This window comes from Lissotriton vulgaris, chromosome 7 (assembly GCF_964263255.1).
Source record: "Lissotriton vulgaris chromosome 7, aLisVul1.2, whole genome shotgun sequence".
In the NCBI taxonomy this organism is placed as follows: Eukaryota; Metazoa; Chordata; class Amphibia; order Caudata; family Salamandridae; genus Lissotriton; species Lissotriton vulgaris.
Genome location: NC_141695.1, coordinates 1,037,475,744 through 1,037,489,291, shown reverse-complemented (window position 1 = coordinate 1,037,489,291; position 13,548 = coordinate 1,037,475,744). Strand labels below are relative to the sequence as shown.

The following is a 13,548-nucleotide window of genomic DNA, read 5'->3' as shown; positions in this document are numbered from 1 at the left end:
TTGAGTACATACCTGCTGGCCAATATGAACAATTGGGTAAGGGATATGTAAAATCCGAATGGAAATTGCCATACACTCATTCTTGCTATAGTGACAGCGACAAAAATGTATTTCTTAGTGGTGACAACTGTAAACACTCACTAAGCGGTATACTTTTGTGTCAGGGTATTAATTTACACGGAGCATGTGATGGAAATTCAAACAACCTCTCATGCCACCAGCTTGTCACACCTGCAACTCAGATAGAGCCCTTCTTTATGCAACTCGCAAACGGGAGTTACATTCTTAGAACGGATCACAGGTGCTGTGGCCTCGCGCCAGGGAAAAGTTATCTAGTACAAGTAACGTCCATGGTCAAATGTTGCATGCAAGCATTGTTCCCGAGCGGGCCTCCAGACATAGTGACTCCCCTTTGGCCTCGTCTGAATCTCTATTCTATACGAATTGATACATTAAGCAAAATGAAATCTGTGCTTTTACAGACAACAGTGCCTATAACGTCATCTAAAGAGACGTATGATCTTCTAGTCGCAAGGACGGCTACTGAGGTTCATGACCTTTTATCAACAAATTGCCCCGTGCATTTCGTAGAAATGTTCAGCCAACTCCTTAACATGTCTAGTGCAACAAGCATCCCAGGCATATTTAAGACAGTCTTTACGGGACTGCTAACACCCTTCCAGGCAATTTTGGGAATCTTTCCTAATTTTGTGCACTCCATCTTTGGCGGCATTCCACTATTTTTGGGACTCATCGCAGGGATTCTATTTTTGACCATCCTGCTACGTTATGGCAAGCCTCGGCTCAGACATAGCTCCCATGGGAATGGAAGAGACAATCCTAGCAATGCGCTACAGGGACAGGATAACTAACGTCCTCGGATTGGCCAGGCTGAGAGATCTAAACATGACCTGGTTCCTTTCATTCAGACCGATATGGCAAAATTGCATTTTACCTGTGCTACGGTGTATGCTTTGCGGCGAGGAATGCGTGTTGGACATCTGTCTTTCACTTCCATCAGCAGTACCAATGGACGTCGATACTTTGCTAAGTCCAATAACGGCTCACGCATTGTGTTGTCCCCAGCGGCTACCAATCCTGATGACGGCATTCGTGGAGACTCCTGTACTACAGCCAAGTGGTAACAGTGGAGCGAGTGACAAAAGCAACATCATCCAGGTACAACGTTCTGTGAGCATTGCTGGTCCTGCCTTCGATGACAGCAATCATTCTCACACCTGCCAAGTTACAGCGCTATCTAATTTGGTTGAACTATCACCTGATTTTGTAGACCAATTCTTTGCGAGCCTGTCTAATACGATGTTCTCACCCATTGAGAAACAATAACTTTTGAGAAACTTTCCGACACACAGCGTTCCTATGAACTCTGAATTCGGCCTTCAGTTTTGATCAACAAAAACTGCCAGGAGCTTTGGAAAATCTATTTTCTTTGAATTGGACAATTTTTTAAATATTGACTCTCTTTTTTTTTTGGCACGAATAATTCTTTGCTTAACGTAAAAACTATTCTTAGAGAACAGAAGCTTCACACTTCTATTTCTAAACACATCTAGAGACATAACAACATAACACCAGCCTCTAGCACACATGTTATTACAATGCATTTTTATGTGATGATTTATCTCGCATTTCTTCTGTCAGAGATACTTCATGTGTAATTCTTTTTGCATAATCGTTCATTGATTTCATATGCAATACCTTTTGAATGGTTACTATGCTTTAAAAAACGTACAGTACCTAAATTCCATGTATTACGAGTACGCCTATTTCGAATGCATTTATGTATTTTGGGGTGGGCAATGTTACACATGCATCTTATTGCTTAGTTTTAGTAATTTTGATGGACATGTATACGTGGAGTGGGTGTTGCGTGCTTATCTAGGTTCCTGATCGATACTTATGCCCCTATTCGGCTATAAATCCATTTATTCCCTATATTGGCATAACCGTTCAAGTGCGATTTTCTGAAAAGTCATCTCTGGCCTCACACGAACAGAGCCACATTCCAGCATGACTCTCTGCTACTTCCTTTGCGACCAATTAGTGCAATGACAGAGCAGCAGTCACTATCTGATATTCCTAGATAACACTCCGAGTTCTTCAACAAGATAAAAACTTAGCAAACCTGGAAATCCCCGCTTGCTATGTTTTGATTAGTAATGGAACTCTAATGAGCAACTGATAACTGTCACTTCCTAGTGACATCTTTAATTGACGTCTTATGTCCAGCAAACTTGCGTCAAACCCGGCACCTGTCAGGTATAAATATTACCAACGTTGCCTTAAGCAATGAGCGAACCTGTTGCTGATGCCAGCTGCCTGCATGACCCCGTGTTGGTAAAAACTAGCACTCTGTCGCTGCAGCCTGCTATCCTGTGGTGGTGAAGCTACTGATTACCATTATCGCCGCTACAGCGCGAACTATGGTTCAGTACGCTTGAGGAGCCGTGCAGCCGTCCTCTGCGAAGACATCCAGCCCAGCTGCCCGCGGACGCTGTCACCCCTCCTTCCTCGACGCGCTGAGAGAAGCCGCTGCATTTCTCGTGCAGAGAAATCCAGTCCCGGCGCTTCCAGTTTACCCTCGCGGGTGACTGGGATATCGAGAGAGACCCCTGAAGGAGATACCAATCCTCCATCATTCTATTCAGAGGTATGGTGTTGACTAAACCCTTAGATGAGAATTCTTGAAACAAACCTTGGCAAAACCAACTTAACTTAAGCTACTTACTTACTCCCCCTTCTCACGTGTTAGGCTTAGGTCAGGCACACTGGGGTAGGCTTAGTTAGAAGCACCAGTTGAGTATGTTAGCCTAATGTATATATGACTGTGTATATGTTTTATTACTTTTAAACCATTGTATGGCTAAGAAACCATATCAATGCTTTTACAGTTCTATTTCGCAATCCTTATCTTACTGTACGTACTTTTTATAATAACAGTTATTGCAATTGTGGCAATACATTTCTCTTGTACGAGAAGAAAGACTGTTCAATAAATGTTAACTTTTATTGATAAACGCCTGTCTCTCTATTCTCTACATACTGTGAAAGTAAACTGCACTAGACTGACTGAGTGAAATCTATGTCTATTGTTTCACACAACCCTAGAGATCGACTCTTGATCTGAGGAGCAAAGTTGTCATGTTGCACGGTTGTTGGAAAGCTGAATCCCTTCTTGTCTGTGCCAAGGAAGCTGATCACTTCCTATGCAGAGAAGAAAGTTTCCAGTGACCTCTGAGCTAGTTGGTAACACAACCCAATTAAGTTTAGCATAGTCAGTGGAGGCCTGGAATATCCGCAGTTCCACGTCGATACTACTGTTTATGTTATTCCAATGCGCAGGGCCTAGTGGGAAACTAGGAACTACACTACACATTTGCACACTTTTTCTTGACTAATGTGCTAATCCTCTTTTTCTTGTTTTGTGTTTCAGTCACACAGATGTGCACACCGTTGCTTCTCTTCTGCAGCTCTACCTACAGAAGCTTCCAGACCCAGTAGTGCCTTTTTCCAAATATGCAGACTTGCTGGCGTGCGTTGCCCTTCTGCTGGAGGACAAAGAAAAGGTACGTTTACTTGTTCTTTTCACGGAAGTGCCCAGCATTTGACCCCAGTTGAATGTGTCATTGCTATCTGCAAACCCAATACATTGGTACTTGTAGAAGCTTTTGGGTGTGAGAACCATAGTCCTAAATGTTCCATGCAGCTTTAAAGGTTATGCATATGACAGGCAATACCTTTGGATTTCTCTTCCTCTCAGTCTTGAAAACCTTCAATTTTGGAAATAGCAGCGGTGCTGTGGTGTGGTATCTGGGCACTAAACTCAACCAGCGCAGAGATATAAATGTACAATATGGGAGTTTGTCACTTAACAAGTACAGAGGTCGGCACACCTAGACAGCAGCCCCCATGGCACATGCTACCAGAATTCCGGTTATGTGATGTCATAAAACCCATATAGTGAGTTGAAATAAACATCCATGCTTTACCATTGCCTTGTGTACCTATGCACTCTAAGACCGTATTGGCACTGTCCTCCAGTTTGGTGCTCGGTACTCCCACATTATTTTTGTTGGGCAGCTAGGTGATTCAATATACACCATGAAGACCACTTTAGTAAGTCTCGACATCGAACTTATCCATTTTAAACCTTAACGTTATTTAATATTCAACATTTGTCAACGCCGTAGTACAATTGTGCCTTCCACAGCCTGAACTCAGAAGGTACTTATTTACAGTTATTTATGCATTTTGTCACTTACCCAACGTCACCAACATCCTTAGTGGAACCCTCTCACCAAACCCAACCCCAATCACCCAGAATACCTACCGGCATCTTCCTCCTTTCTAATTACGACACTGGCGAGCGAGACTGCGTCACTGACCCTGCAGCCCTGGTCTGAACTCACGCAATGATCATTACGCAATCACCTGACAACGGTAATTACACAGCTAGAGTGTCTCACTCGTGTAAATGTTTCTTTTTTTTATGTTAAGTATGAAATGTTTCTTGTTTCCTTTTAATATTCAGAATGTTGAACTGGTGTAATGTTTTGCATTAAAGGCAGTGCTTAATTTGAAGGGGGGAAAAAGTGCCAGGGCCCTTGTAAAGAGGCCACTACAGCTTGCCTGTCCCTCTCTGCTCCTGCTAGTGCAGCGAATGACAGTACAAGCACAACTACTAACCCTCACACCCCATACAAGTATGACAAATCAGACTATTCCAAGCCCCTAAAGCTATAAGAATGGCTTGGGTGGCAGGTATTAGTCATTTTCAATGTATACTGAATTAATAAATGTGTTCATCTCTTATTTAGACAAACATCACCACCATGTGGCAGACTGTCATAAGGCTGGTGTTGACAATTTAGTGCCGATGCCGAGCATCGCAAACCACCTTCTCAAATTAAGCACTGATCAAAGGAGCACCTATTAATATTAGAATTTTTTTTTTTTTAAGCAGAGGGTGCACGCTAGTAACTAGATATTATGTGTCATATTTGTTTAATGTCAAGTTGTTCACTCCCACCTAACTTGTTTGTTGTGCCAGGCATTATATTTTCATTGGGCCAGGTCCTTCAACATTACAGGCTTCCTCATAGGGGCCCACCAACCTCAGAACGTCTCCCATTTAATTATGCCTTCAGGGGCATCCAGTCTTGATGTCCAGGTGAAGGCCAGTGGGTTGGAGTGTCTTCCTGTGGTGTCTTCCCTTTTTTGTGCCTGTTTTTCCCATGGCCAGAAACTATCCCATTCTCTCCTCTCATATGCTTACCCGAATCTCTCCCTCTTGATCCTGGGCGACTGCCATACATTTACTCATGGTGAATTAAAAGGACCTTCAATTGGTTGCTTTTCTGTTGCGTCTCTGTCTCTACTGGGCCTACTCAATATAAGCTTATACACAAGGTTAGGGATTCTGGGAAGGAACCCTAGGAGGGAAGAGAGGTCCTCAGTATAGAGGTTTGAAGGGATACGTCCTCCCTAACATATAACATACACTCAAATGTGGGAGATGAGCCAAAAGTAGGTTCTATGCAGGGGCAGGACCTTTGATGAGTGCATGACTACAAGGCCTCCCTCTCATGATCCTGTGGAAGCAGGTGCCCCCTTTAAAATTGGGTAAATCCCTCATAATGCTGTGGCAGGTATATACCTGTCTTTAATTCTATCAAATGCAAATTGCATGCACACGTTATTCACGCCTTTGGGAAAGTGACTTCTTCGCTACCCACCCTGACCAAAGCCCAGGACCTCACATAGGCCGTTACGAAAGGGCTGAAACATGTTGGCATTTTAGGGTCATAGGACCATTACATCCTTTAACCCTACATACTATTTGTAATCTTTCCTCCCACCCCATGAATAAAGGATACTTTTGGAGGAGGTGAGGAATTTTATCTTTAAAGTTACGCCCCCATACACCCTATCTTCATAAGTGCTCCCTGGAATATGGTTGAGCCCACCCCAACCTTTAGGAGTTGAGGTGAACCCGATGATGAAGCATGTCACTACTAGAGTGAGTGAGGGCTATTTAATGAAAAGGGTATCTTTCCCTTCCCACCCACAATAGTGGGTGGGCTGTCACCTGACGTTCTGACCTCCCCTCATTTCTTCACCTCTTCCAAATGAGCCATTCTGGTTCCAGAGGGGATACTTTGTTTTTTTTAGCGTACTCCATGTAACACATGTAAGTGGTTTAATGTGTCTCCAATAGTTTGGCCGTCTGTCACTCCTCTGTTGCACCTGGGTAAAATCTATTTAGTTGCATGTGGTGTTTTCAACATAGCTTCCAATGGCTTGCTCTCCTTTTGTCCCTGGGAAGAGGGCTCTTTAAAATACTCCATAATGGTTTAACAGCGCCCCCAACAGTTTAGTTCCTCTCATGCTACTTTCTGAGCTCCATAGACTTTAATGGGCCTCACTGGGGTACATAAGCAGTGGTTTCAATTAAGCATGGGCGGAAAATCCGTTACGCTCGCGGATTTTGCGGATTTTCGGTAAATTCGCAATTCGCGAGATTCGCGAATTTCCCGCAAAATCCGCAAATCCGCGAGCAGCGGATTTTATGGCTTGCTCGCACTGTTTGCGTGAGTTCGCGGCTTCCCAGTTCAACTTCGCGCCCCGCGAATAAGCGCTAAATTGCAGAAATACGATCTTAGCAAAACTGAAACTACTTACCAGGTTCAAAAGTTCAAGCTCATCATTAGTAGCCATTTCCTGTAGTGCTTCCTGAGGGGCCCCTCCAGAGTTCAGTTGCCTACTTGCAACTATTATGTGACCCTGCTCTGACCCTCAGAATAGTTACACAAAGGTCCTGAATTACAGCTAAGGCAGACAAGCAGGAGCCAGGCTGGAAGTTCAAATCCAGTGACACAGTAATCAGCCCCTAATTCATTATTGTCAGTTGGGGCAGGGCAGGTGTTGTAACTAATTTTGCAACAATGAAAGCACTTAGCAAGTGCAAAAGATCACTAATCAGGAAGCACTAAGGAAGCAGGTGCCAGCTAAAAAAATATTCTGTGACACATTAATCAGCCCCAAATTAATTCAGGTCACTTGAGGCAGGGAAGGTGTGCTTTGCTTTGCCACAATAATGTACACTGGACAACCAGAGGGTGCTGTGATGAAACAGTGGGTGGCATGGGTGGGCCAGAGGGTGGCATGAGACGTCAGAGAGTGGCAGTGGTGACAGAGAGTGGCAGTGATGAAGAAGAGTGTCCCAAACAGGCTGGACACGTAGAAACAACAAGTTCGCAAAACTTGCGACCCGACAGGTAAGTTCGCATTTGCGAAATTGTACAAAACCCTCGCGAACTGGCAGAAACCCGCGCGAACACAAAAAAAAAATCTGCAAATTCGCGAGAATTCGCGGATTTTGTGGATTGCGAGTTCGCAAATCTGCAAAATTCGCGAACGCGAGATTCGCAAAATTCGCCCATGCTTAGTTTCAATGTATGTTACTCCCCACCCCAAAAGACGGCAAGTACCTACAGGCACGGCTGCATTTACTCTGACACTCTTGGCAACACACATGCTTATGAGCAGGGACACTCAGTGCACTTAGCATTGATATTATTAAATCCACAAAGTCCAAACCACAAACAACAACTTTTCAACAGTGCTCTGTATCCTCACCAGGGGTATGAAGCGCTATGTAATAATGCAACAGGACGACCCAGAAAAGCATTTTAGGTCACACAAGGGTATGGAAGGTTTTATATAGATATAAATATCATGCCATATTTTGGGTACCATACAGTGTGTAGTAATTTACACTCCTATGTGGATAGCAGTATTCTTTATCTTCTTATCTTTCCCTAAAATCACAATTTCTAATAAATGTGGCTTGTTGAAGGGCAAACAGCAACCACCCTTTTCTTGTCTTTGAGAGAGGACTAGCTGCCCTAATTTGTCGCAGGACAGGGCTAGTCAATTCGACAGTGAAAACCCCTGAGTGAGTATTCACTCTACCTGCATGTCCCCAGTGCTGGTCTGTTGCTCCGAATATATGGAGCCCCATGACCTGGTTAGTTACAGTCTGTATATCTCTCCTGCAGGGAGGGCACGGCTGCTCATTCCTGCACTGAAATGCACAAAGGCTAGAAAATAACCTTTCCATCCATTGGGTCAAGCAAGATGATTTACTTTCCAAAGCATAGAACTCTAATTTTATCCGTAAGGGGAGGTTAGACACCTATGAAACCAAGAGCCACATCCACGGTAGGTGCATCTTCATTAACACCATGCATTTCAAGACAGCCTACAAAAAGTTCAGCTATAGGGACTGAGACCCACTCATTAGGTCCGGGAAGAAGCCTGTACACTTAAGTGCCGAATCAATGGACACAATTCAAAACACTACTCAGAATCTCATGCATGAGACCGTATTCTTCACTCATTGGCCATACTTCCTCCATACACATTCTCAAGACTTATAAACGTTCTGGTCTGCAACAAAACAGAAAAGGTCGAGGGCTAAAAGATCATACAGTTGGCAAAAAGGGGCACACAAATGTTAAGAACAATAATAAACACTCTTTTCAGGTGTGTTAAGTCAGTAGAGGCGCTCCATGCTGTCAGTGGCTTCCACTGCTGAACACCCCATTTTTTCAAAGCCCGCTCTTTAGTGGGACTTTTTCAGAACACTTGCTTTTAGTGACGTCTTGATGGGCACAATTACAGAAAGTCTTTTTACGTCTGGGTTTGGGCAGCACAGCTGTCAAACAGACCTATTGCTAACAATATACAGAGTAGGCTTTGGGTTTGCACCTTCCAACCATTGACTTACTTCGACTAGCCTCCTTCAGCCAATGTCTTGACATTTTGTCAATAAGGTCTTAGCTCAGCCCAGTGGTGGAGTACACATCTCTCACCTGATGCTATTGGCTGTATGAGTGTATCCTTCCACTGCCACTTGAGTACTTTGATTGAACTGCATTACAACTCTAGAGCGTCTGTTCACTCCAGTGGGATTCCTCCTGTGCATCTCGTTCTTGACTAGATTGCTAATGCTACATTTGTTAGCACATTAAATACAGAACTATTGGCTTTGCCAGTGCTTGTTTTTCTTCTAAGACGATGTTCTTGCCCCCTCTTCAGAGAGAATCTTTTGCGAACAATCCTCTGCCCTCTTTCTATCAATTTCTATGTCACTCTTCTTTCTCGGTTGCTTCTTTTACCTATTTTTATAGAATCTCCCTGGGTTCTCACATACAGAGGCACATGTATGTAGGAACACGTGTATGTACACATACATACACACATTTCAGCATTCTCTGTACAGGACATGCAAAACGTCACATGCTTCCTCAGATGGCGTGCATACACACAGGCACACTACAGGGACTGGAGATTACCATGAAACAATACTAAGCAGGTATATGAGTAGAGAGCAGGAAGCAGTGCGGGCCTGGCCGCCCCTCTCCGCTTGCACTTCTACGCTCCTAAGCACCAGTAAACAGTAACCACTAGATTAGCGCCTTAAACCCTGGAAAGAAGGGTGTCTTCGAGGCACTATCCAGAATGACCCTACAGTGGCGCCGGAGGTGAAACGGAGGTAGAAGTGGGGGGGGGGGGGGGCCGCGGTGAAACGGACCCACTTTATGAGGTAACAATGCGGGCCGGGATATCAGGAGCGGGCCCCCTGCTGCCCTTTCATCTTCCCCGGCGGGCGCCCGCAGCTGGTGCAGCCCGTGATCGCCGGATCTGCAGCCTCCATCCGCCTGTGTGGCCCGAACGCAGTGTGTGAATGGGGGCCTGTCGCCACAGTGGACGGGTGGGACAGGTTACACAACCGGGAGAGGATTTTAATTACAGCGCTCACCCCCTACATATGACAAAGCCGCTAACACCCCCTGGGAGAGCCAAAATAGACATCAGCTTTTTGTCGAGCATGAAAGCTGGGTGGAGACCTGGGGATTTGTTTTAAAATCCCTCCAGCTAATGACACGGGTGGACTTTGGTGCCCAGTTCAGGAGCATGGGAGCATTTAGACCAGGGATCATGTGTGCGCAGCAGTGGTGAAAGGAGGTGCAAATACTGTAGATGCTCCTCCTTTTGACTGTCTGGCTCCTTTTCCCCTCTTGTTCTTCCTCCGTTGGGTTGGCTACCTGGTTTTCTTTGGACTTGGCCCTCGTAACTTTTGGACTGGAACTCGTGTGCGCCCTGCCATTTTGGGACCCTCTCCTGTTGTCGCTCTTGTCCTGGGTGCATCTTACCATGTTTAGACGGTCTCCATCGATGCCCACGGCCCGGGTCCGCCATTTTGTTGATTCTTGTCCTTTCCTTTGGTCCCTTGGATTCCATCCTGCTGACCTTCAGACATTTCTCTTACGCTGGACTGGCTTATCTCTTTCTCCCCCTCAGGTCCCCCTCTCTCCTCTCACCTATCTCAGCCTCCAACTCTTCTCCCCACATACGCTCTCTTCTCCTTTTTATTTTAATTTAATTTAATTTTTGAACATTTGTATTTCTCTTTTCACTATGTAAATATGTAATATATACTTGTCGAAGCCGAATCGCTGGTAAAATGGAATCCTGAGAAAATGTACTATATATATATATATATATATAGAGAGAGAGAGAGAGAGAGAGAGAGAGAGAAAGAGAGAGAAAGAACTCTTACCACTAGTATATGTAGTAGACCTTTGTACTCACTACCATTCCTATGTGATTGCGAATGTAGCCCTTGGGGAGGAGATGGGTGCCCAAGGTGGGTGGGGTCCTGCAGAGATGTCCCTTGTCTTTTTAGGAGACTGTGAGATGGTCCCCAGGACCCAGCTGCCTGATAACACTAAAAAGTACAGGCAGTGTGTGACCATCAATGGCCATAGAGTGGAGTCTTTTAGAGACACAGGAGCCAGTGTGACAGCTGTCAAGTGTCACCTGGTGTCTGAAGAGCAGGTGGTCCCCAATGCATTTTACCCAGTTGTTGCCGCTGACAACACAGAGAGCCACTTCAAGGTGGCACAGGTTCCCTTTGAGTGGGGGGTGGGTCCCAGGGACCATTCAAGTAGCTGAGTGGCCAGCCATGCCTGTTGATTGTCTGTTGGGTAACGATTTGGAGAGCTCCCCTTGGGATAAGGTGGAGCAGAAAGCACATTTGGAGATGTTGGGTCTGCCTGAGTGGGCGTGTGTGACCACACAGTCCATGGCAACTGGTAAGGGTGTTCAAGAGGACCTGGAGCCTGAGAGGGAGGCCCAGGTGCCTGCCTTAAAGAGAAGAGGCAGGGGGCATGGGAAACTGGCCCCCAGAGTTCCCATGGTCCTGAGGGGGATGCCCTGGATACCACAGGGGAACAGGTAGCTGAACTGGGGGACCTGCCTGAGCTGACCCATTGGCAGCAGGAAGGAGGACCCTCCAGGGAAGAGTTCTGTGCAGAGCAGAAGAAGTGCCCTTCTCTTGTGGGTTTGCGGAAGCAGGCTGCAAACCAGGCAGCAGGTGATCAGTCTGGATCACATTGGATCTACTGGGAGAATGGTCTCCAGAATAGTGAGCCTTAGGTTGCTGACCTGGGTCAGCCCGTGTGCTGGTGGTACCCCAGCACTTCAGAGCCTTCCTACTGGGGCTGGCTGATGATGTGCTTTTAGCAGGACATTTGGGGCAGGACAAGCCCTCTGAGAGGCTTGTCGCCCACTTTTATTGGCCCCAAATGCGCAAGAGTTCCGACACTCATTGCAAGACCTGTCAGACTTGCCAGGCAAGTGGAAAAAGTGGGAAGAAGCAAAAGGCTCCTCTCCAGCCATTCTCTGTGGTCAGCACCCCCTTTGAACGGGTGGGTATTGACATTGTGGGGCCACTGGACCCCAAAATAGCCATGGGCAACATGTTCATCCTGGTCTTGGTGGACCATGCCACCCGGTACCCGGAAGCCATCCCTCTCAGGACAGTGACGGCCCCCTTGGTGAGACGGGCACTGATGGGAATATTCTCCCGTGTGGGGTTCCATAGAGAGGTGTTATCTGACCAAGGACAAACTTCATTTTCAAGTACATGAAGTCCCTGTGGCAGGAGTGCGATGTAACATACAAGTTCACCACTCCTTACCACCCCCAAGGTAATGGGCTGGTTGAAAAGTTCAATCGAACCCTCAAGGGCATGATTATGGGTCCGGAAGAACCCACGAGGCATAAGTTGGACGTCCTCTTACCATGCCTTCTCTTTGCGTACTGTGAGGTGCCACAGAAGTTTCTAGGGTTCAGCCCCTTTGAGCTTCTCTATGCTCACCAAGTAAGTGGACCTCTGAGTTCGGTAATGGAAGGCTAGGAGCAATCTCCCAGGAAACCTCCCCAGGATGTATATAGCTACATGCTGGCCTTCAGGTACCAGACTAGGTGCCTCAGACAACTCGCTGAGGCAAATCTTGAAGCCAGCCAAGAGGAGATGAAGCGGTGATACGACCAGAATGCCACTCTGGTTGAGCTTCAGCCTGGTTAGAAAGTGTGGGTCATGGCCTCAGTGGAGCCTTGTGCCTTCAGGATAAGTGGACCGGACCATTTGAGGTGGTGGAGCGCAAAAGTCCTGTTACCTACTTGGAGGACTTGCGGTCTTCCAGAAACCCCTTGCGGGTCCTGCATGTCAACCGCCTGAAGCCCCACTTGGAGAGGTCCGAAGTGCGCATGCTCTTAGCAACAGTTGCTGGAATGGAGGAGGAGACTGAGCCTCTTCCTGACCTCCTGTCTGCGACAGAGCGAGATGGGTCAGTGGATGGTGTGAACCTCTTTTCCACCTGACCCCTGAGCATCAGAATGACTGTCACCTGTTTCTGGGACAGTTTTCTGATTTGTTTTCCCTGATTCCCAGTGTCACAGATTGGTGCATCCATGATGTGGATACTGGAGACAGCCCTCCTGTGAAGCACAAAACTTACAAGGTGAGAGCTTGCATCAAGGCGGAGGTCTCCAAGATGCTTTCGTTAGGGATAATTGAGTCCTCTAACAGTCCTTGGGTCAGCCCAGTGGTCTTGGTCCCAAAGGCTGCTGCACCGGGTGCCAGGCCAGAAGTCAGTTTCTGTGTGGACTATGGACTACCGAGGGCTCAATTCAGTCACGAGGACTGACGCGCACCCCATGCCCAGAGCTGATGAGCTCATTGATGGGTTAGGGGCTGCCCGGTACCTTAGCATGTTTGACTTAACATCTGGGTACTGGCAGATCGCCTTGACTAATGGGGCAAGAGAGAGGTCAGCATTCTCCCCACCAGATGGGCACTACCAGTTCTGGGTTATGCCCTTTGGAATTAAGAATGCCCATGCCACCTTCCAGAGGCTGGTCAACCAGGTGTTGGCTGGACTGGAAGAGTTCAGTGCTGCCTACCTGGATGACATTGCAGTGTTCAGCATTAGTTGGGAAGAACACCTCTGGGAGGTGTTGATGACGCTCCGGAGAGCAAGCCTCACGATCAAGGCGAGTAAGTGCCAGATCGGGCAGGGTCCATGGTGTACTTGGGACACCAGGTTGAGAGCGGCCAGGTGGCGCCCCTACAGCCCAAGATTGAGACAATTTTGGCTTGGGAGCCCCCAAGAC

At 46.6% G+C, this 13,548-nt stretch overlaps 1 protein-coding gene across 1 annotated transcript in view; it reads left to right on the top strand.

The window, feature by feature from the left end:
• LOC147702885 (rho GTPase-activating protein 24-like) overlaps positions 1-13,548 on the top strand; it is a 293,148-nt gene that overhangs the window by 120,788 nt on the left and 158,812 nt on the right. Inside the window, exon 4 of the mRNA XM_086928841.1 lies at positions 3,455-3,587. Within this exon, the coding sequence (XP_086784967.1) occupies positions 3,455-3,587 (133 nt within the window). The remainder of the gene's footprint in view (positions 1-3,454; positions 3,588-13,548) is intronic.